Source organism: Fonsecaea erecta (genome assembly GCF_001651985.1).
Source record: "Fonsecaea erecta strain CBS 125763 chromosome Unknown Scaff13, whole genome shotgun sequence".
NCBI lineage: Eukaryota > Fungi > Ascomycota > Eurotiomycetes > Chaetothyriales > Herpotrichiellaceae > Fonsecaea > Fonsecaea erecta.
In genome coordinates, this window is record NW_017387256.1 from 128,169 (window position 1) to 148,825 (window position 20,657).

General features: G+C 53.7%; 6 protein-coding genes across 6 annotated transcripts; 4 read left to right on the top strand and 2 right to left on the bottom strand.

Annotated features, from left to right (window-relative positions):
* Window positions 1-1,111: 1,111 nt before the first annotated feature.
* AYL99_10974 (hypothetical protein) lies at window positions 1,112-2,320 on the top strand (the record flags this gene model as incomplete). The annotated part of the gene is made up of 1 exon (XM_018842480.1): window positions 1,112-2,320. One exon carries the CDS (start codon window positions 1,112-1,114, stop codon window positions 2,318-2,320), a length of 1,209 nt encoding a protein of 402 aa, XP_018687893.1.
* A 933-nt stretch (window positions 2,321-3,253) lies between these two features.
* AYL99_10975 (hypothetical protein) lies at window positions 3,254-5,150 on the bottom strand (the record flags this gene model as incomplete). The annotated part of the gene is made up of 2 exons (XM_018842481.1): window positions 3,254-4,732; window positions 4,818-5,150. 2 exons carry the CDS (start codon window positions 5,148-5,150, stop codon window positions 3,254-3,256), a joined length of 1,812 nt encoding a protein of 603 aa, XP_018687894.1.
* A 335-nt stretch (window positions 5,151-5,485) lies between these two features.
* Window positions 5,486-7,528, top strand: AYL99_10976 (pre-mRNA-splicing factor clf1; the record flags this gene model as incomplete). The annotated part of the gene is made up of 1 exon (XM_018842482.1): window positions 5,486-7,528. One exon carries the CDS (start codon window positions 5,486-5,488, stop codon window positions 7,526-7,528), a length of 2,043 nt encoding a protein of 680 aa, XP_018687895.1.
* Window positions 7,529-9,269: 1,741 nt separating this feature from the next.
* On the top strand, window positions 9,270-11,804 carry AYL99_10977 (hypothetical protein; the record flags this gene model as incomplete). Its single annotated transcript, XM_018842483.1, has 1 exon — window positions 9,270-11,804. One exon carries the CDS (start codon window positions 9,270-9,272, stop codon window positions 11,802-11,804), a length of 2,535 nt encoding a protein of 844 aa, XP_018687896.1.
* A 2,901-nt stretch (window positions 11,805-14,705) lies between these two features.
* Window positions 14,706-15,905, top strand: AYL99_10978 (hypothetical protein; the record flags this gene model as incomplete). Its single annotated transcript, XM_018842484.1, has 1 exon — window positions 14,706-15,905. The coding sequence occupies one exon, from the start codon at window positions 14,706-14,708 to the stop codon at window positions 15,903-15,905; it is 1,200 nt and encodes a 399-aa protein (XP_018687897.1).
* Window positions 15,906-18,480: 2,575 nt separating this feature from the next.
* AYL99_10979 (translation initiation factor RLI1) lies at window positions 18,481-20,596 on the bottom strand (the record flags this gene model as incomplete). Its single annotated transcript, XM_018842485.1, has 6 exons — window positions 18,481-19,673; window positions 19,730-19,891; window positions 19,946-20,348; window positions 20,412-20,423; window positions 20,498-20,522; window positions 20,577-20,596. The coding sequence occupies 6 exons, from the start codon at window positions 20,594-20,596 to the stop codon at window positions 18,481-18,483; spliced, it is 1,815 nt and encodes a 604-aa protein (XP_018687898.1).
* Between the last annotated feature and the right edge of the window lie 61 nt (window positions 20,597-20,657).

Consider the following 20,657-nt stretch of genomic DNA (forward strand, 5'->3'; position numbering starts at 1 on the left):
CTCCGGATTCTGTTGTTTGTTTTTCATTTTGATTTATGGGGGCATTGTCACTCTGGGAAAAGCATCTGACCTGATCTCTTTCGATCGATCGTCGCCATTTTTCTTTATTTATACCCTGCTCTGTTGCCGTCGCTGATATTTGACGAATCTCTTATGGATTATGGAGAATTTACATCATATCTGGAGTTACTGACCGGTTTTCCAACGATATCTTCTCGGGCGCCTGAGTGGCAGCATCCACATATCTTATCCGCTCAAATTAGAGCATGTAATTAAGGAGGAGAGAAGGTCGAAGGGACAAGGATGAGAACCAGTGGCAGTCGAAAGGGTGTCTTCGACGTCGAGGTAACTGAGTGCTAGCAGAAGCTGTCTGGACAAAGGTCTACATTGTGCAGAGACTGTAAATATGGTCCGATGAGCTCGGGCATTTCCCACAACTACCGCACATTCTGTTCTTCTTTTCTTAGCCCAATGCTAGTCACAACGTCCACGCACGAAACAGAAGCCGGAGAATCCTTGAAGTATGCGAGCCTGAGATATTGACGCTAACCCTATCCATAAGCAGAGCCTCGCCCGATACGAAGTCACATATTGGCTTCAAAGGATGATGCACATAATAAGTCTCTGAGAACTTAGCTCAAAGGAATTCTCAGCGTGCGGGAGAAGACATCTTCTGCCTTCTAGGATATCAGCGGCATTTCCACGATCCAGAAGGATCCAAAGAAGGGATCTCAGGCCTCATGAGTCGTCGGGGGCCAAATGCTTGAGTCACCAACACTTTCAAAGGATCGTCGTCTCTTTCTTGCCTTCGTCCGTGACTCACTGGCTGTGTGCAGGTATTCGGACAAGTCGATTATCAAGCTCGTTCCTCAAAAGATTTTGGTCCTCTTCCTTTGACCGTTTTCTTCGAACTCGAGCGTATCAGAAATCTTGGGGTGGTTGATTCTTCACAGTGGAAATTAGAAATATTAAACAGACATATGAAGTCTTGGACGCTGTTCTGTGTTCCCTCACAATCTCCACGTCTTCCGCACTCAGCCATCTCTTCCTACACGGGGGGCTTTTTCACCAGTATCGCTCTATCAGCATCGATCGACCTCTCCTCTCGAACATGCCGGGCCGTGGACGTGGTCGGGGCGGGTTCCGCCATGACACGCTGCCACGCACGGTGCTGGTGTCCAAAGCACTCTCCCGCTTACTGCGCCACGCTGCCGTTGACGAACGCATCCCCATCGACAACCACGGCTACGTGCGGATGGACCACTTGCTGGGCTGGCAGAAACTGCGCAGCATGAAGCCGCCCGTGACGTTTGCTGAGGTTGTCGAGGTCGTCCAGGAGAGTGACAAGAAGCGGTTCGCGATGAAGTACGTCAACCCTGACGCCAGTGTCCAGGTGATCGAGGCGGATTCGAAGACATCACCCGAGCCGCAGACCGAGACGACGCAAGCAGGGACGGAAACGGAGACGCAGCGCGCCATATCGACGTTCGAGTCGCTGGGAAACGCGGACGAGGCCGACACACGGAGGTTCTTTATCCGCGCCACGCAGGGCCACAGCATGAAAGCCGTCGAGGCCGAGAACCTGCTGACGCCCATCTCGCTCAGCGACCCGGCCACGATCCCTGACACGGTCGTGCACGGCACGTTCTACGGCGCGTGGGACCGGATCCTGCGCAGCGGCGGGCTGAAGAGCATGGCGCGGAACCACGTCCATTTCGCGTCGGGCCCGTCGTTGGCCGAAGTCCTTCCAGCAGCGTCCTCGTTTGCGGCGGCGGCGGACGACGATGACGTTGGAAATGGCACTGGGGATAAACCTGATGATACCGACGACCTCGGAAATGGAAATGGACATGATGGGAAACGCCCTGCCGCAACAGCCCGGCCGAAACACAAGCCCGGAACGCCTCCTCTGGGCGCGCTGCTGGGCAGGAACAAAGTCATCAGCGGGATGCGCAGCGACGCACAGATCCTGATCTACGTGGACATCCGCAAGGCGCTGGCCGAGGCGCCGACCATGAAGTGGTGGCGGAGCGAGAACGGCGTCATCCTCTCCGAAGGCGTCGTGGCCGCCGGCGCAAATGAGGAGAAGGAGGAGGAAGAGGAGGAGGAGCATGCCACGGCAACAACAGAGAAACTGGTGCCGATCGAGTACTTCGTCGCCGCCGTCGAGGTCAAGCAGGGCCTCGGTCTGCTGTGGGAGGCCGGCAGGGGCTCAGTCCGCGAACTGCCCGAGAAGCTGCGCACGAGGGGCTTGCCGCGAGGGAAAGGAGAAGGGCCTAGAGGTAGAGGCAGAGGTAGAGGGAAAGAGAGAATTGCCTAGGACATGTACGAGTAGATGAATATTGGCTGATGGAAACGTGTAAAAAGCTAACTTGCGTCACGCCCTTCAGCAAGTCCAACCCTCTGCACAGTGTAAACTCATACGTAGAAAGGACAATCACAAAGTTCTACACCAGGGTATCATTCACCGAGAAGCGAGAGCTTCATTTTTCCTCTTTCGACAGGTGTCGCTTTCCAGACTGATTTATCTGGGGTTATATCTCAAGGGGAAATGACCAGTCTACGATGGGCGAAGTGACCGGAAGGGGCTCAACATCGCCAGGCCGACATGCAGAAGAGGAAGACTTCGAGCCTCCTGTTTGGTGTCGTGTCCATGTCTGTTCTCGCAGCCAGCCAAGCCATCACGACCGGCGTATTCCTCCGGCCTTTTCGACGAAACTTGCCAACGTCGTTAAGTAGACAGTGGACAAGTTGCAATTGTGTGTGAAGAAGGGGTTGGATGGAGTCCTCCGCAGATGCTAGGCAGAATGGCATAATGTGAGATGCGACAAGGGGAAACCAGTGCATTCGAGGCATGGTGCTCTAACGTGATCCTCTCCCACCCCTGACCAGATGATCTCTTGTCTTGGTCCGTAAGCCGGCCTCATCGTCTCGTCTGTTGTTTATCGTCGCACGCAGTGGAATCGATGGTGTGACGAACCCTTGTCTGTGATCCCTGTATCCATATTCGACGACCTGCTTCGCCACTGTACTTTCTGGTAGATAAGGGTAACATGCCGTCCCTGGCTGAGCACGTACCTTACATGCAAGTTGTCGAGATGCTTGTGTAAAGTTGTTCAGCACGGCGCTTTATATGGCATGCATATCGTTTCTTCGAAAATTAGCCCACAGCACCGGGACCTAAGCGTGTCTTGAATGGCCATGCTCCAGATGGCGTCCAACACTAAGCAGCCAAGTGGTGCTTCTCCACGGTTCACTTAACAGGCGCTGGGGGAGGGCCCATATTGGTCTTCTTCGCCGAAGGCAATCCAGGCACCTTGAATCCTCCGTTTGTCGCGGTGGAATTGACTTGAGTAAACGTGCCGCTTGAAAAGTAGCCGGCACTTTCGGCTTCTCGCTTCCGCTTCAGCTCGGCCTGCACCTTTGGATCGACCAGCTCAAGACCTTGGACGGGTGTGAATGCGATCGAACTTGCAGTGCCGGCCCCAACGCCACTGGTACGAAGACCTTCAGTCCGCAGCGCAGTGGCGTTTCCTCCAACAGCTCCAAATCCTCGAAGAGATGTAGTTGCGCCGTTGTTCAAACTTGTTGCCGTACCAGAACCACCCCAGCCGGGATTCTTCTTGCTCAACTTCGCCATGGTTCGACGATCGACCTGTGTGGCTCGTATTCTGCCCTCGTTTTGAGCCCCGATCATCCCCAGTCCCACTGTTTCCTCTCCCGTTCCGTAGCCGACTTCCCTTTCTTCCTTACCAAACGCCATACGGTTCTGTTGCTTTCTGAGTTCGGTCATGGCGTATGCCTCCTTCATCTTACGGGCTCTTCGTCCTCCGCGTTTTCTGCTGGGTTTGTCATCAGGTGCGGGCAGAGCCCTGACGCCTCTGTTCGGGGGAGGTTCCATTAACTTGTCGAGCCGCCGCAGGCATTCGTTGAGGAGGTGTTCTCCAGTTGAGCCGTCGCGAGCTTGATGCACGCTGTCGACTCGAGCAGCAAGGATCAGCTTCCCAGAAACGATGCGCATTGCCTGCACTTTCAGGTCGTTTGGGACTTCTTGTATAAGAGGGGAATGGTAGAGGTACCCTTGCTGTCGAACTCCCACGTTAGTGGCTAAGCCACTCTGCCTCTGCCTCTTTGAACCCATTGCGGGGACATTCCGATCGGGTGTCTTTGCGAGGTTCTTGAGCCCGCCAGCAAAGTTGAGCAATTGGGCGGCGGTCAGTGAACCAATAAGCACAGTGAGGTTCGGAGCGAAGACGTTCATTCTCGACTGCACATATTCGGTCAAGGTCTTCTTGGCTTTGTCCAGCCGCAGCACCATTTCACATGCCCGGAGGGTTGTTTCAAGTTCTTGTTCGCTCAGGTCTTGACCTTTCGTCGTTGTTCCTTCCACCGTAACGACCATCAACGTCGGCCCATCCAAAATAGATCGCAGAGGAGCCCCGACAATGTTGTCACTAGAGTCGGCTAAACTTTTGATGTTTCCCACCGGGCCATTTCTGACGATCGCGACTGTTTTGGCATAATCTATCGGATTGGCCACGAGGGTCTCTAATTCCGGGAAACGTGCAGAGTAATGATCGCGAATGAACTTGTGGACTAGAATGATTTCGCTGTCGATCTGCGTGGACAGGGAGTTTGCCTGAGTCAAGAGGGCATATTCGGGGTTATCTTCGACGGAGCCAACCGTCGTCGTCCGCTGATCAGGCGGGATATTCTGATAGTGTGCTATTTTCTGCAGGGTGGACGAACCGTCAGGGCTGTATTCGACTTGTGTAAACGGACAAGACTTTGAGATATTGGCAAGGGGAGGATCTTACCTCGAGCACGGGTTCTAGAGTCTTCATTAGACCGGCTACGCTTCTGACGTCGCGGACGCCTCCCAGTCGCATCTTTTCAACCTTGGCCTTGGTATCTTCTTCATCTTCGTCGACATCCTCAGCAGCTGTGGTGGCTGCCTCCCGAATGGCGACCTCTTCTTCAGCATCTTCTAGCTCTTCCTCATCCCCACCTCGCTCTGGGTGATCCGTCGCGAATTCCAGGCCGTTTGTATGGTTCGCTTCGTTTCCATCCTGAAAGCCATTTGCCTGATCGTTGTTTTCGTCGCCGGAATCCTCAAAGTCATTAAGCAGTTCATCTGCCAGAGTCGCCATTTGCCAGGCACGTGCTCGCGGTGAGAATGGTAGAGATGAGACTTCAGGCTTGCTCGAAGGTGAGGCTTAGTTTGAACTTGAAGGTCGAATGCGGAGTTGGTGATACTTCCGAGTACTTTGGCGCAGGGCGGAAACCTTGGCAGAATTTCTCCGCAGTCGCGGCCTTGCCATCTCGACATCAAGACAAAAAAGCTTCTCAGACATATTTCCGCAAAGATTTTATTTACGCAAACTACGACTCATCCTCTATCCAAGACCATTCGCGACAGAATCCGCGTTGAGTGCTTGGGTCCGGTCCACCATCCGAACTCCCACACACACCTGCGCTCGCGAAGATGGATTCCGCGAGAGGCCCTCCAAGGGTCAAAAACAAGGCACCAGCTCCCCAGCAGATTTCGGCCGAGCAACTGCTGCGGGAAGCTGTCGACAGACAAGAGCCTGGGCTGCAAGCACCTACCCAACGTTTTGCCGATCTTGAAGAACTACATGAATTCCAGGGCCGGAAGCGGAAGGAATTCGAGGACTATGTTCGGCGTAACAGAATCAATATGAACAACTGGATGCGCTATGCGCAATGGGAGCTGGAGCAGAAAGAGTTTCGCCGGGCGAGATCGATCTTTGAGCGGGCGTTAGACGTGGACAGCACAAGCGTGGTCCTGTGGATTCGGTATATCGAGGCGGAGATGAAGAATAGAAACATCAACCACGCCAGGAATCTTTTGGACAGAGCTGTGACGATTCTCCCCAGGATCGATAAGCTGTGGTACAAGTATGTCTACATGGAAGAAACCCTTGGTAACATCGCTGGGACGAGACAGGTCTTCGAGAGGTGGATGAGCTGGGAGCCGGACGAAGCAGCTTGGCTGGCTTACATTAAGCTGGAGAAGAGGTACGGAGAGTATGACCGTGCGCGGGCCATATATGAACGCTTCACCATCGTCCACCCAGAACCGCGGAACTGGATTCGATGGGCCAAATTTGAAGAGGAGAATGGGACTAGTCAATTGGTTCGCGATGTTTTTGGCGTCGCCATCGAGACTCTTGGTAAAGATTTCATGGACGAGAAGCTTTTCATCGCATATGCTCGCTATGAGGCCAAACTCAAAGAGTACGAGAGAGCTCGCGCCATCTACAAGTATGCACTGGACCGACTGCCCCGCTCTCGATCCGAGGCACTGCACAAAGCATACACGCAGTTCGAGAAACAATTCGGAAATCGGGAGGGAGTAGAAGATGTGATCCTCGCCAAGCGACGGGTGCAATATGAAGAACAGCTCAAGACCAACCCTCGAAATTACGATGTGTGGTTCGACTTTGCACGCCTTGAAGAGACCGGGGGCGATGTGGACCGGGTGCGAGACGTCTATGAGAGGGCAATCGCCCAAGTTCCGCCTTCACAGGAGAAACGACACTGGCGGCGATACATTTATCTATGGATCTTTTATGCCTTGTGGGAGGAAGTGGCCAACAACGACGTGGAGCGGGCGAGGCAAGTCTACCAGGAATGTCTGAAGCTGATTCCTCACAAGAAATGGACATTCGCCAAAATCTGGATCATGAAGGCGCAGTTCGAGGTGCGGCAAATGCAGCTGACGGCAGCGAGGAAGACTCTTGGGCAAGCGATCGGCATGTGTCCTAAGGACAAGTTGTTCCGGAGCTACATTGAACTGGAGAAACAGCTATTCGAATTCGAGCGGTGCCGGACGCTGTTTGAAAAGCAGATTGAATGGAACCCATCCAATAGCCAGGCGTGGATCCAATTTGCAGAGCTGGAACGCGGACTGGACGATCTCGACCGTGCGAGAGCGATCTTTGAACTGGGTATCGAACAGCCAACCTTGGACATGCCTGAGCTGGTTTGGAAGGCATACATTGATTTTGAGGAGTACGAAGAAGAATACGACCGAGCCCGCGTGCTGTATGAGCGGCTGCTGAAGAAGACGGACCACGTCAAGGTCTGGATCAACTACGCACGATTTGAAATCAATGTCCCGGATCCCAACGAGCCCGAGACGACAGACGACGAGGAGCAACGAGTAGGCGAAGAAGCGAAGAGACGGGCACGGAAGGTCTTTGAGCGGGCACACGACTTGTTCAAGTCGAAAGAGATGAAGGAAGAACGAGTCGACCTATTGAATGCATGGCGATCATTTGAGCAGACGCATGGTTCAGCCGAGGACATTGAGAGGATCGAGAAGCAGATGCCTCGCAAGGTCAAAAAGAGGAGAAAGATTGAGGATGATCGGTTCGAGGAGTACATCGACTATGTCTTCCCGGCTGACGACGAGAGTGCGGCCAAGATGTCCAAGCTGTTGCAGATGGCCCATGCGTGGAAGTCGAAACAGCAAGCGAACGGCAGTGCAGACAGTGCCGATTGAAGCCAGGGGGCGACTCAGGAGTGGCTTGCTGCATACGGAGTCCCTCTATTCCCATAGTAGGATAGGATATGACAGAGCACTCGGTACCTGGAGGGAGACGTCGGTCGGTGGCCAAGAGTCCTCCGTTCTCCGTACCGAGAAGTACATCGCTTCACCAGCCAGCGCGCGTATGTTGGGTGTAGTTCACGAAAGTGCAGCGTAGTCTGTGGACCGGGCATATAGACACTAGGGTGTCGATGATACTCTGCGCTCTTTCTTCCACCACCGTGTGTCTCTTCCTCACACTTTCACACCCTGCCCAGTGACATAATTCCCCCTTTGGGATGCCTCCAGGCTTTGGCTGCTCGCAATTGGTGACACTTTCTGTTTCCACTCTTCTGGCTCCTCTCCGTTGGCTTGTCTGGCTGTTGGCTCGCTTACCCCTGGATTTTAGCGTCGTGTGGCCGCCCCTGTTCGGTGCTTGGTTTGGCTGTCTGCATCCGTTCCTGCAGCACACTTTCCCGACGGTGGAGATCAGACCCCTCCAGCTCAGCCAATTCTCGCGCTTCGACTCGACCGTATGAAACACCTTGATCACCTCTTCTCCTCCTCGTCACTCCAACCAAGCCGGATTGCCGCACTCACACTGGGCCTGGGTGTAACATGTCAAGGCGGATCATCCGCACCAAAAAAGAAGGAGACGTGGACAAACCGTCGGGCTGTTCTCGCGGGTGTTCTGAGGAGGAGGAAGAGGAACTCATTGACTTGGCTTGCGGTGCCTTGCAGGAGAGCCTATCTCTGTTCCGGTCTATGGGCCCGTGGCACGGTGGCTCGGAGTCTATCCGTCCAGCCCTCCAGTCTTTGCTCAGTTGCATGCGCTTCCAAAGCCTTCTTTTGTGTTTCTTTCCGACACTGGTACCTCGCTTCGCGCAGTCACAGGTCACTAGTTGACGACTATTGTGCCCAGCGTCCTGCTGCCATCTCTCGGGTTGCCCTTTGTTTGCGAGCTCCTCTCTCTGCTCTCCTACCCTCTCTCCCTTCTTCACCGATAATCATTGACCACTTTCACGTCTCTCCCGAGCTGCAGCGGTGAATACGCCATATCCGCAAATAATCTATTCGTATTTTCCCCTTTGGATAAGCCCCAGCACCGATCGACATTGCTTTGTGACAATCCCACGCGCAAAGCTGTTCCACTGACCCACTGGCCCGACCAAATCCAACCCAGCCCAACCCCAAGCCCAACTGCGTTGCGCCGCGACTGAGCGAGCGCCTCTTCAAACCCAAGGTGAACTCCCTTTTTCGCAACTCGCCCTCACAGAACAACCCTCACCCCCGAGTCTGTTAAGTCGTTCTACGATCTTTGGTCGCTATCAACATCACACCTCTTTACGCGTCAAGAACACCCCTTCGGAGACCTGCGAACCGCATCCCCTCAATCAAATCGACCTTTGGCTGGAAAGAAATCTGGCTTCTTGGGCCTTTTTACTTTCCTTTCAGTGGCTTTGACTTGACTCGATTGGTATTTGCAGCACCGCGTGAACCGGACAACTGAACGACAACACACCCTTTCCCTTGGAAAGAGAAAGAACAAACGACGTCGACCTACCTTGGCCCGCCGAATCCGTTACCTCGCTCGTCGCAAACCTTTACAGAGGCTGCACAGAATATACCTTCTCGAATTGGTTCGAGGAGAAAATGCAACTCCGGCTTTGACATTTCGCCCGCATCTTGCGTTCGGTGACCAATCATCCACTTGGAGATGTCAGTGCCCAAGCCTCCTGTCGCGATCAAGAATCACTGCTCCGTCATCCATGACGGAGTCATCTACGTCTATTCGCCAGACGCTTTTCAGACATTGGCGCTGAAAGAGGGCGCGCAGTGGCAACAAGAAGCAAATGGCGTATCGGTAACAGGAGCAGTCTGCGTAAAAGGTGGCGTGGATGGAGACAACTCCCAGTCGGCCTTGTACGTTGTGGGCGGGGCGACGAATGCGTCGACAACGGACTATACTGGCCTCCAGCGATATTCATTTGAGGACAAGTCATGGCAAACCATTATCCCCGTTGTCAATGTCACCCAAAACCGCCTCAATCATGGAGCGGCTTATATGAATGCTTCATCCACTTTGGTCGTCTACGGCGGATCTCAGAATGACAATACCGGGCCATCCTCAGAGACCTTTACGATTGGGCTGTTTCCTCCCTACTCGGTGCTGGCATACAGCTCCGATGCACCGCCCACGGTCAGTCCTTTCATGTTACCATGGAGCCAGGATCATACCTTGATGGTGGGCGGCAGCTCGACCAATGACAAGCTATTCACATTCGGGCTTTCAGACGGTTGGCAGGACCTTGGCCTGACACTACCGAATCCTCTACCAGATCATTCAATAGCACAGAGCGCCCTATTTACACTCGCCGACAACAGCAGGGTTCTACAAACCTTTGACCTCGGCCAGTTCCCGCCAACCGTGACGACAAATGTTCTGTTGAATGCAGGAGGTGCTCCCGCCACGTTTGGCGAGACCGTGGGAGGTAGCAATACCTCAGACACTCCCTCGCCCTCATCCACAACTACTTCGAAGGCAAGGAGGCAAGCATCGCTTGACACCTACCCGGCCTATAACAACAGTCTGGCGCCCACAGCTCCTCGGACAGGATTTGATCTGGCCCAAGGCGATGGCGGACTCTTGGCTTTAGTCGGAGGTAATGATGATAACCCAGTCCTATTCTTTAATCAGTCCGGGAATCTTTGGATAGCGGCGTCCCAACTCTTAGGAAAGCAACAACCGCTGGCGACGTCATCGAGTAGGACAATGCCGTCGCCAACTTCTTCAAGTATACCAACATTCGCTTCCACTCCCACAGGATCGAGCACCCCGGCCGCTGCGGCTTCTTCTGGCAACAAGAGCCAAGGCTTGACTGTCCTTGGAGCGGTCCTGGGTGCCATCTGTGGCCTTTTGGCGATCCTTGTCATCCTCCTTCTTTGGCTTAGATCGGTTCGAAGAAGGCGGAAGGCGGGATCTGAGAAACGAAATGAATATCCGGACGACAAGAAAAGAAGCGCAGATTACAACTACGAAGAAGGAGGACTTCGTCCCCTGGCAGGGCTTGGGCAGCCGATGGGAAGAAGCCCAATTGCTTCAGCCGTTATACCTGATTCGGACAATACCTCTATGTTTGGAGACATAAAACCTGAAGCGGGAATGGGCATCAGACGTGTATCGTCAGATAATGCTGCAACTGGGTACCGGGGGTCAGGTATAGGATTCGGACAGGCATTGTTCAAGCGCGAGAAAGAGAAGGAAAAGGAGAAGGAGAAGGAGAAGGTCGGTCTGACCATCTCAAAGCCGATGATGCCGATCTTGAACGATTACCAAGCTAGGCCGAGTATTGAACTTGGAAAAGCGACCCCCCCTGACGCACCGGTAGCAGCTACGCCGCAGACGCAGTCGCAGAGAAAGGTGTCTCAACGCAAGACTGACGAAGGCTGGGGGAAGTACTTTCAGGGCGAAACCCTCGCTGGAAATCGAACAACATTCCTGTCCAGGAGCTCTGGCGCAAGGAGCGGGTTCTGGCCTGGATCCGGCGTTCTGGAAAACTCCAGCAGGTCCCCCAAGTTTATCCTCCGGGACAGTGTAGGCAACCCGCTGGAAGCGCAGAATGTTGCAGCTGGGAGTCCAAACCTTGAACATGGGCCCTCCAACCCTCAGTCGAGGGGCTTACAATCTGTTCAAGGGATATCCGGGCAAATCTCCAATGCCGGCTCTGTGCGAACGGTAGATTCTACCGATGACGACGATGACGACGACTATGAAGACGAGCAGGTTTTCGAGGGGGCGTTTTCGAGTGGCATTCCTGCCAGCGTGCATGACATGCCCTGGACACCGGTAGGGAATACGTGGTCAGGGCCTCCGCAACGACCACTACGGCCTCCGAGTAGTTATATCGCAGCTCAGCAGGCACAGGCACAACGCTCCCCTCCGACAATAAGCTCAAATGAGGCCAGTGATTCCACCGGAACCTTGGACTCGTCGATCCCCTCTTTCCCGATGCCCAACTCGGTTCGATCTGCTCAGCCTGGTGGGAGCGAAGGCGCTGTCAACAACGGCAGCACCACAATCCATCAGCAGGTGACGAGACCCAGCCATGAACAGCCTGTCGGCAGAGAAACCAACGACTATTTCGGCTATGCTCCAGCTCATAAACGGAGCAATAGTCGGCAGCTGCCAGACAACAACGCCACCGTCAACTCGGACATGTCCTGGCTCAACCTGGGTACGCCGACCCGGTGACTATCCAGCCGGTTCTCGCAGGTACTCTACCAGTTCCTGCTCGATGACGTTGCCAGGAAGGCACCAGGCAGCAAGGCGTCGCGAGTGAGCAAGGAAGAAGGATCTGCTGGGGGCCACGGTGGGGTCACCGAATCGACGACGAAAAAGCATGTGAGCTTGTTTCGAACAAAATCGATGCCAAAAAACCGCACGCATGCGTTCCATTACCCGCTTCAGGCGGTAAAAAGGGACACGATACAGGAAGGAGAGATATGGGAGGATGAAGCCCTGCCACCCGAGCCCGATAGTCCGACGTTGCCTCCTCGTGCGATATTGGGGAGGGAATCCGTGAGGAGTGAAGGGTCGAGGGGGAGTAAGAGGCTAACCATGTAGAAGTGGGGGATGAACGGGATAATGAGGAAGAGGCGACGCACGACAGCAGCCAAAAAAGCTCGTGGTTTGATCCTTACATCTTGACCGATATAAGAACAGAGCGACAAGAACGGAGCCAGCGAAATTGCTGGATGGATGGAATATCGCTCATGTACTGTGTCAAGAACACAAGTTCTGCGACGACGATGATGTTGTATCTATGTCCGAACCCATGTACCAGTGTACAATACTGCCAGAGCTGGTTTGAAGAGAGCAAAGTGATAATGGTAATGATTTCGTAGTCCACATGCTTGGTACAATATGAGCGATTCGAAACTTGGTCTTCCGTTCCTTCATTCCTGCCGGAAGCGTCATTGACAGAGTTTTCTGCAATAGCACAGCGCGCTGTCAATTCGATGAGGTAAAAGGGACTGGGGACGAGCGAGTCGGAAGGAGTTTAATCATAGAGAAGGAAAAGGGCATTAACTTTCTTCAAACGAACCATGCAATGCGAGACACCTTGACATTGAAGAAAAACTTGCCATGTCGTTTGGCGAGCGCGAATCACAAGACATGATCGACGCGCGTGAATACGTAGAGTGGTTACGATTGAGGCCTGACGAGGCCTGGCCGGCAAGCAGATGGCGTAACATGGGGCAATGTGGACTCTCCCTTACCTCGTACACCGCACAGCATGTCTGGATTCTCTTCTTTTCCCCTCTTCCGGCTTTTATGTGGAGAAGTCTCGGCAGAATACTTCATGAGCGGCTTGCCGTCAAGCCGTCGGGAACGAGGTGGAATGCCGGGCATCGACGGCGAGGATGACACAACAACCAGCACTGATGTGCTCGTGTGGTTGTAACACGTGCAGGAATCCAAGGATAGTAACAGGGCGGCAAGTCTGGAGGAGGTGGAGTATTTCCACTTGTGTCTGTAGCCGGCGCTTGCTTTACGGTTGATCAAGGATCAGCTGAGCGATCAGAGACTGTGTCTTACCACATCATAAGCATCATCATCCTTTTTCCTCCTCTTCCTCATGTGGATTGTGATGTTCCCGGGTCGAAAAGCAGGGAAGAGAACGAACATGTGCGGCCGGCATTCAAACCAGGCGGACGATGACGTGAAGGCGTCTTCGGCGACGAGGCTGTTCTTTGCTTGTCTGGGTCATCCCCGAGACCATCATGACATTGGGCGAGAGGAATGGGCTCGTAATCTGGGTTGTGTCTTCCGTATCTTCTTGGACTTCGTTCGGGGATGTGGCCATTGCTCCGTCTTTGCCCGCATCGAAGAACTCGTAAGTTCTGGCTTATCTTGCTCCGACCCCAAGATAACGAGTCCACAACTACTGGCCTTGGGGGTGGGTTGCGGTTCAACCCGACTGGCATGCGTTCTGAGATTTTCTAGTGTGGTCGCGGCGTCAAGCAAAGAGGGATTACGCTTTGAGTGTCATGGGAGAACGAGTACTATGAAGCTCCGGGAACGTGGAGTGGTTTGCGCAGTTGTGATGGTGCTTGGTGAGGGAGTCCTCGATTCTGTGTGCAAGGGAGAGAGCCCGTTATTGGGCGCTGAATGGCAGCCCCACTGGAGCCTGGGTCTCAGCCCAACTGCTGGTCTGTAACCTCTTGGGCGCTGATCTTTAGCCACGCGGCATCCCCCAGGGTTCCTGCTCAGAGGCCTATCAAGTCCAGCGGAGGCGCCCTGTACATGAACTCGTGATGGCTCCTTCATCACCACAACTTCCGACCAGCCGCTCCACCGATTTCTAGAGGGTGACTAGTGACGGGTGGAGTGTTCAGCTAGCCAATTCCCCCAATTCCATTTGCAGGCACAACCGTGCGGCCCTGGGGCTTGGAACCTGCTGCTTCGTGGGCAAGAGCCCTTTGTACCTCGAGGGCCCTGTAGTGGCCACGCCTAGCCACGGATTAGGCACAACCCCCCCTAAGACTCATCCCTTTCCCAGAGGTCCTGAACTCCGTCACATCGCCCCCCATCTTCGCTTTCCCATCTGCAACTCTTGCATACAACAAAACCAACATTCCCCCAATCTGTCCGCCAACCAAATCGGCACCTGCACAACCAACAGCACAACCAACTTCGCCCACCACCCCCGCTTTGTTTATCAGAACGTCCATTCACTTCCATCGTCTTGTCTTTCTTTCTTTCTTCCTCTCTACATCTTCCTTATCGAAAGGGAAGATTTCGCTGCAAAGGGAGACCACCGTCCAGGTCGTCTCTTCTCGCCCACGCTCTCACTCCGAAGCTCATCAACCTTGCGTCGCTGACCCCAACCACACCACCTTTGGTCTGATATCTGACCTCTGCGCACCTTTGCCCAACCAGTGTCCTCAACCACTGAACCGAATCCGATAACTGCTATCGTCACTTGTGTCTGTCGAATACTGTCGTGTGGTGAGTCATCATGGTCCCTCTATATTGCTGAATGGGCCTCTTCCCCTATGACGCGTCGCGATATCTCCCTTTCGCACCCAGCTGACTCATAAATCGCATAGCATCCAACGCACGACTCCTCATCGCAGCATATCAAGAACCATGGCTCCTCCATCTGTTTCGGCTCTGGGAATGGCTCTCAACGGCAAGTCCGCGTCCGTCGACATTCCAAAGCCTCGCGATGCTCTCAAAGGCCGGGACAACTTCACTGCTGTAACGGCCACCACCTCCAAGAAGCGCTCTGGCATGTTGCCAACTCCTCCAAACTCCATCTCTCCGAACCTCCCACCGCGTGGCCATGGTCGTCGAGACAGCAACCAGCATGGTCCCATGTCGCCAAAAAGCACGGCGCTGGACTCGGACATCGATTTGCAGGATGCGCCTGACAAGCCAAAGCCCACTGCGTTGAGTGCCGAAGCCCTTGACAGTCTCGGTGATCTGGACTCGTCTGGCGCCATCACTCCAAGCATGCTGGCGAAACACCATCTCCCCGATATCCTGCTGTCTCACGGCCCGCTGGCTATCAGGCACATCATGGGTTATCTGACTACCTCAGTGCCCGGCTTCTCACGCATCACTTCGGCCAGAGCGCGTCGCTTGGTCGTGGCAGCGCTGGAGGGCAAAGGTGGTGGGCTAGAAGGCGCCGGCGGCCGCGAAGGAGACGTCATCTTCGAAAAGGTCGGATGGGGGCGATGGGACGCTCGGATGAAGGGCCAGCCACCGCGTGAGCGTCAAGGCTCTACCATCACTCCTCCAGGCAGTTTACCATCTTCTTATTCCCAGGTAGGCCTTCAGGTGCCAACCCAGCGTTCCTGGCGCACGGGATCTGAAAACCTGGGCACCAGCTACACCGGCAATTCGGCGGTCTTCTCTCATTCCGAGATGGATTATGAGGATCAAGATATGCTGGAGCACGAGGCTGACAAGATGTCCTTGGACAACGATGACGATGGCTACGTGTCCTCGGTCGCTCCTGAACCTCTTGATGAGGACCTCGGCGACGGGGAGATGACCGACGAGGAGGACTGGGCCAGTATCGGCGCCGCAGGGCTTCGTGCCAGATCCCTCCCCAACCAAGGCCGATCGGTATCTGGTCCAGGCAGACTGTATCAGCCCATAGCGACCTACTCTTATCGGCCAAGGTATCGCTCCAAAACACCGGGCGATATAGCCAACACTGCTCCCACCAACCCGATGCCTGTCAACCATTCAACGACTTTTGCATTTCCCAATGGCGCTGGCGTTAACGACTCTCAGGAACGAGCGGCAATCGAAGCTCTCCTGAGTCTGGGATCTATGTAACAACATTATGATGACCTTTTGGAGAACCAACCGTTTCTTTCTCGTGGACGGTCGACGTGCAATCTGGCCGGCATGCAACATGGCAAGCCTTCCTGAGGATGCACGGCACTCACGATGGCACTCGTTGTGGCTTCTTGATGAAGGTCACGGAGACTTTTGTTCGGCGTTTTGGGAATTTATTATCACGACACCACACTCCACTGATGAATGACCTTTGACGACCTTGAGCCGCTGAGCTAAGCCGGCTCGGTTCGGTGGATGACTCCCTTTTCTCTGTTTATGTTCACCAACAGCCGTGGAAGCTGTTATTCGACTTCACTTCTACCCCGATCGACAGCTCGATCTCGGGCCTTGACGACGCGCAACGATGCTTGATCTAACCGCACGTTGCCCGGCGCATGGCACCTAAGCTCTCACGATATTTCATTTGTAATGCATATTTCAGCAACCGCTGAGCAGCGGGAGAACCCAGACCATTAACTGGGAGGGTTACAACTCCGACGACTACTAAGGACGAAAAGGGATGATGAAGAGCACGCAGCTCGTCTCGCAGGGGCTCTACTCGCCGGTCCTCTTTATTGATTGTACTGGGAATATGGTTCTGCAACTCTGTCATATTAGTTTATTGCACGGAGTGATCAGTTGCGTCGCCGAAAGAATTATCCTCTCTCCACTGGTATCTTGTTGTCGACATATGGTAATGAATTGCACAGATGACAGGTATGGAGGCGAAGGGTATACCTATAACAATAGCTACATCAAATCACTTTCTTTTGTCTACAGTGGAGAATATGACGGTCAACTCGTGACGAGAGATGGAGCCGGGCACGCGCCTGCCCTTCCAGCTTTGACAGACCGTCGCCGGACACTCGAAATACAACCAAGGAGGAATGACGGAAGGGACGAACAAGAAGAAACACCTCGGACAGACAAGGAGGTGAACCTGAGATGGCACTGAGGATAGGTTGACTTTGGAAGAGGATGCTTCGTCTTGGTGCTATACTTCGTTTGTCATGGGTCTAGGTTTTTCGAGTATGCTAGTTATCAGTCGACCTGGTGTTTTGGCGACTCTATATCAGCACTTTGGGTGAACTGTGCGTTCGTACGTGCAGCATTGGCTGCGAGAAGGTGGGGAGTTAGAGAACCAGGAGATGTAGGTTCACCTATGCCGAAGGAGGCAGGAGCGATGAAGAACAGACTACCTCGTACTTACTATACTATCACTGAGGAGAACTGTCCAAGATTGATGATAGTGTCCGCACGAACCAGGTGGGACAGGTCAATGCAAATTAGCCATAAGCCAGGAAATGATCGATTTTGCCCGATGCTTGCGCCACGCAGCTCCCGTTTCGTCGCGGTGAAGACTAACCATGAGTCAAGAGATACAGAATACATAACGACTCTCCATCCGTCAGTCTGTCTACTACATTACCTCGCTACTTTTTCTACACGTAAACAATGCAGTCCTAGGAAAACTCCAGGGATAAAACCCAAAGTGATGAAACGCCCCCAGGGCGGCAAGGTTCCTGATCTGAAGTCTTAATGCTTGGATCGGCCCGGGCCGGCCGGCCGGCCGGCGTAACGGGTCGGTCGGTTGGACACACTCGCATACGATACGAGGATGCATGGATAAATAAACTGCCAGAGAAGTGGCCGCCACCAGCCGCAGCACAGGCGGAGAAGATGTAAGTGCCTGGGTAAGGCAGGTAGGACTGATACATAGGTAGGAATGGGAAAGGGCCAGGTGGAGGATTGCTGAGATTATCACCGTTTCTAGAATGGTAAGATAATTGTAATAATTGGGATGAGTGAATGAGTGGCTACGGGTCAATCAATCCTTCCACCAACGAGAAGCCGCCGCTTCATCTTTCACATAACATATTGATTCCCCCTTTCCGCTCCAAGTGAGTGTAAACATGTAATATGCTCCTCCCCTGTCCTCAGTTCCCAGTGAAGGTTAGGAGCCTCCCTCCCTGCTCTGATTTGGCCGACAGAAGGCGTATCCCTGCCACATGCCAACCGCTCTTCTTCGTCTTGTTTCGATCTTCCAATATATTGGTAGGCGCCGTTACCCCTCTCTCAGCATTTTGGGACTGAAAGCCAAGTCGACTTCGGTATAACACCGTGTCCCTGGCTTGTCCTATTTGTGGTGGTCGGCCTAAGCCGAATTTGGAGCTGTGCTTCTGATAATTCATGACGGACCCCAGCTTTCAATCCGACTCCAAAAAGTAGTTGAAGGTCTCTGGGAACAGCTGATGTATGGCGAGAAGCACATAGTCCAACAGGCCGGTTCCCACCACCACAAGCACACACCGTCGGCCTCGTCCTCATTGTCATGGTCCTCAGCCTCGTCGTCGTCCGAGACGACGATTCCACCTCGGCGCTCCTTCGCACTTTTACCCGTGCTTTTCAGCCCTGAGGCCGTCCCGGCGTCGAAAGGCTCGTTACATTCGTAATTCATATCCTCGTGACGCTGGTGTTGGCGTTCATGCTCATTGTTCTTGTCATGTCGATCATTCCGTTGATGATGACGTTCATTCTTGAAGATGCCCTTCGTAAAAATTTAAATGAAATTTCAACTCGTTTCCTCCAGGAAAAAGTAGTTCCCGGATAGTTTCTGCTCTTGGTCGAGTTGAGATTGGTACTTGTTGATACGCGGACGGAACGAGTTGGGGTCCCGGCGGAAGGTGACGTCCAAGTTCTTGAGGAATTTGTTACAGCCGGTCAGCAGGGATTCAGGGGTGTTGGCACGGGCGTCCACGGAGGGTTTGCCATCAAACACGATGACACGGTCGGCAAGGTAGGTGGCCATGATGAAGTCGTGCTCTACAACGAAGGCTGTCTTCTTGCTGTGCATGATGAAGCGCTTGATCACGCGCGCCGCGATGATCCGTTGCTCCGAATCCAGGTACGCGGAGGGCTCGTCGATCAGGTAGATGTCTGCAGGGAGACCAAGGGCCAGGACAATGGCCACGCGCTGCAATTCACCACCAGACAGGTTCTGTACTTCCTGGTCGATGAAGTCGTCGATCTTGAGAGGCTTGTAGACATCGGTCTGGAACTGCGGGTTCAAGAAGGAGGCCTTGATGCGCTTGAAGAAGAGCTGGCGGACAGTGCCCTGAAACTTGGGAGTGATCTTTTGCGGTTTCATCGAAATGTTCATGGCAGGGACCTTCTGGGTGCCGTCGGGCTTCTCCACGCCAGCGAGCATCTTACAGAAGGTCGTCTTGCCGGTACCATTTTCGCCCATCATGACAATAATTTCCGAGTCGGTGAACTTTCCCTTTTCGATCTTCAAATGGAACGAGCCGAGGGTTTTCTCCATCGAGGGATATTCAAAGGCACGGGCCTTGTCAACCATGTAGTCCTCGCCAGCTTCGGCGATGCGGAAGGTCAGGCTTTCCTCACGGAAACGCAGGTTCTCAGTGGGAATGTTGCCGTCGAGGAAGATGTTGATGCCTTCTCGAACCGAGGCTGGAAGAGTAACCACACCATACACCGCCGGTCTTCCGTAGAGGACACAGATGAAATCGGAAAGGTAGTCGAGGACTGACAGATCGTGTTCGACGACAATGACATAGTCATCGGGTCGGAGGAGCTCACGAATGGTTCTGGCGGCGCTGAGACGTTGTTTGACATCGAGGTATGACGAGGGTTCATCAAACATGTACACATCCGCCTTTTGAACGCAAACGAGGGCGATAGCAAACCGCTGCAGCTCTCCACCGGAGAGGAGACCAATCTCCCGGTCGGCGACGGCATTCAGCTCTGCGAGAAGGGTAAGTCACTCTTCGTTTCACCTGTAAAGGAGCCGTAGCACTCACCAAGTACATCCATGATGTGGTCGAGATTGCCTAATTCAGACTTGGCTTCAATGAGCGGCTTCACTGTCTTCACTGGGCCCTTGATGGCGCGTGGAAGTTGGTCCACATACTGTGGCTTGACGATAGCCTTGAGGTTGTCTTCGAGCACTTTGGTGAAATAGTCTGGTGACCTGGATTAGAACTCCATCTCCAAAAAAGGCTCCTGGTGTTGCTCACTCTGCAATTCAGAACCACGGAAGTATCTCAAAATCTCTTCCCAATCCGGTGGGTTGTCATAACGGCCCAAGTTGGGTTTCAACTTGCCACTAAGAATCTTCAAGGCAGTGCTCTTTCCGATGCCGTTTGTCCCCACCAATCCCAGAACCTGACCAGGCCGTGGCATAGGCAATCTGTGCAACTTGAAGCTGTTTGCCGAGTATCGGTGGGTGACTTGGGTTTCAAGATTTGTTGGCAGGTTGATGATGTGAATGGCACCAAACGGGCATTTCTTGGGGCAGATACCGCAACCGATGCACAGCAGTTCCGAGATATATGCGATTTTGGACTCGGGGGTGACTTCGATGCAGAGTTTACCGGTCCGGACGACAGGGCATGATTTCTTGCATTCTTGACGGCATTTCTGGTGACAGGGTCAGCCCTCGATGTCCACAGGATCTGGTGGTGGTTGGCGGTTTGGGCTCACCTTTGGCTTGCACTGCGGGGCAGAAAAATGAATTGTTAGCAACCAGCAAACAGAGAGAGGCACAGACGAGCAGAGGCTCCTCTCACCTTGTCACTATTGACAATGGCAATCCTGCGGCACTCAATCAGCCTGTAATCGTCGAGTCAATGGAGAATGAAGGCATACCTCGTCAATTTGTCCGCCATGGTGACTTGACTTGAGGGTGTATGATTTGGGAAGGCCTGGGAGCAGAGGGGGAGAAAAGAA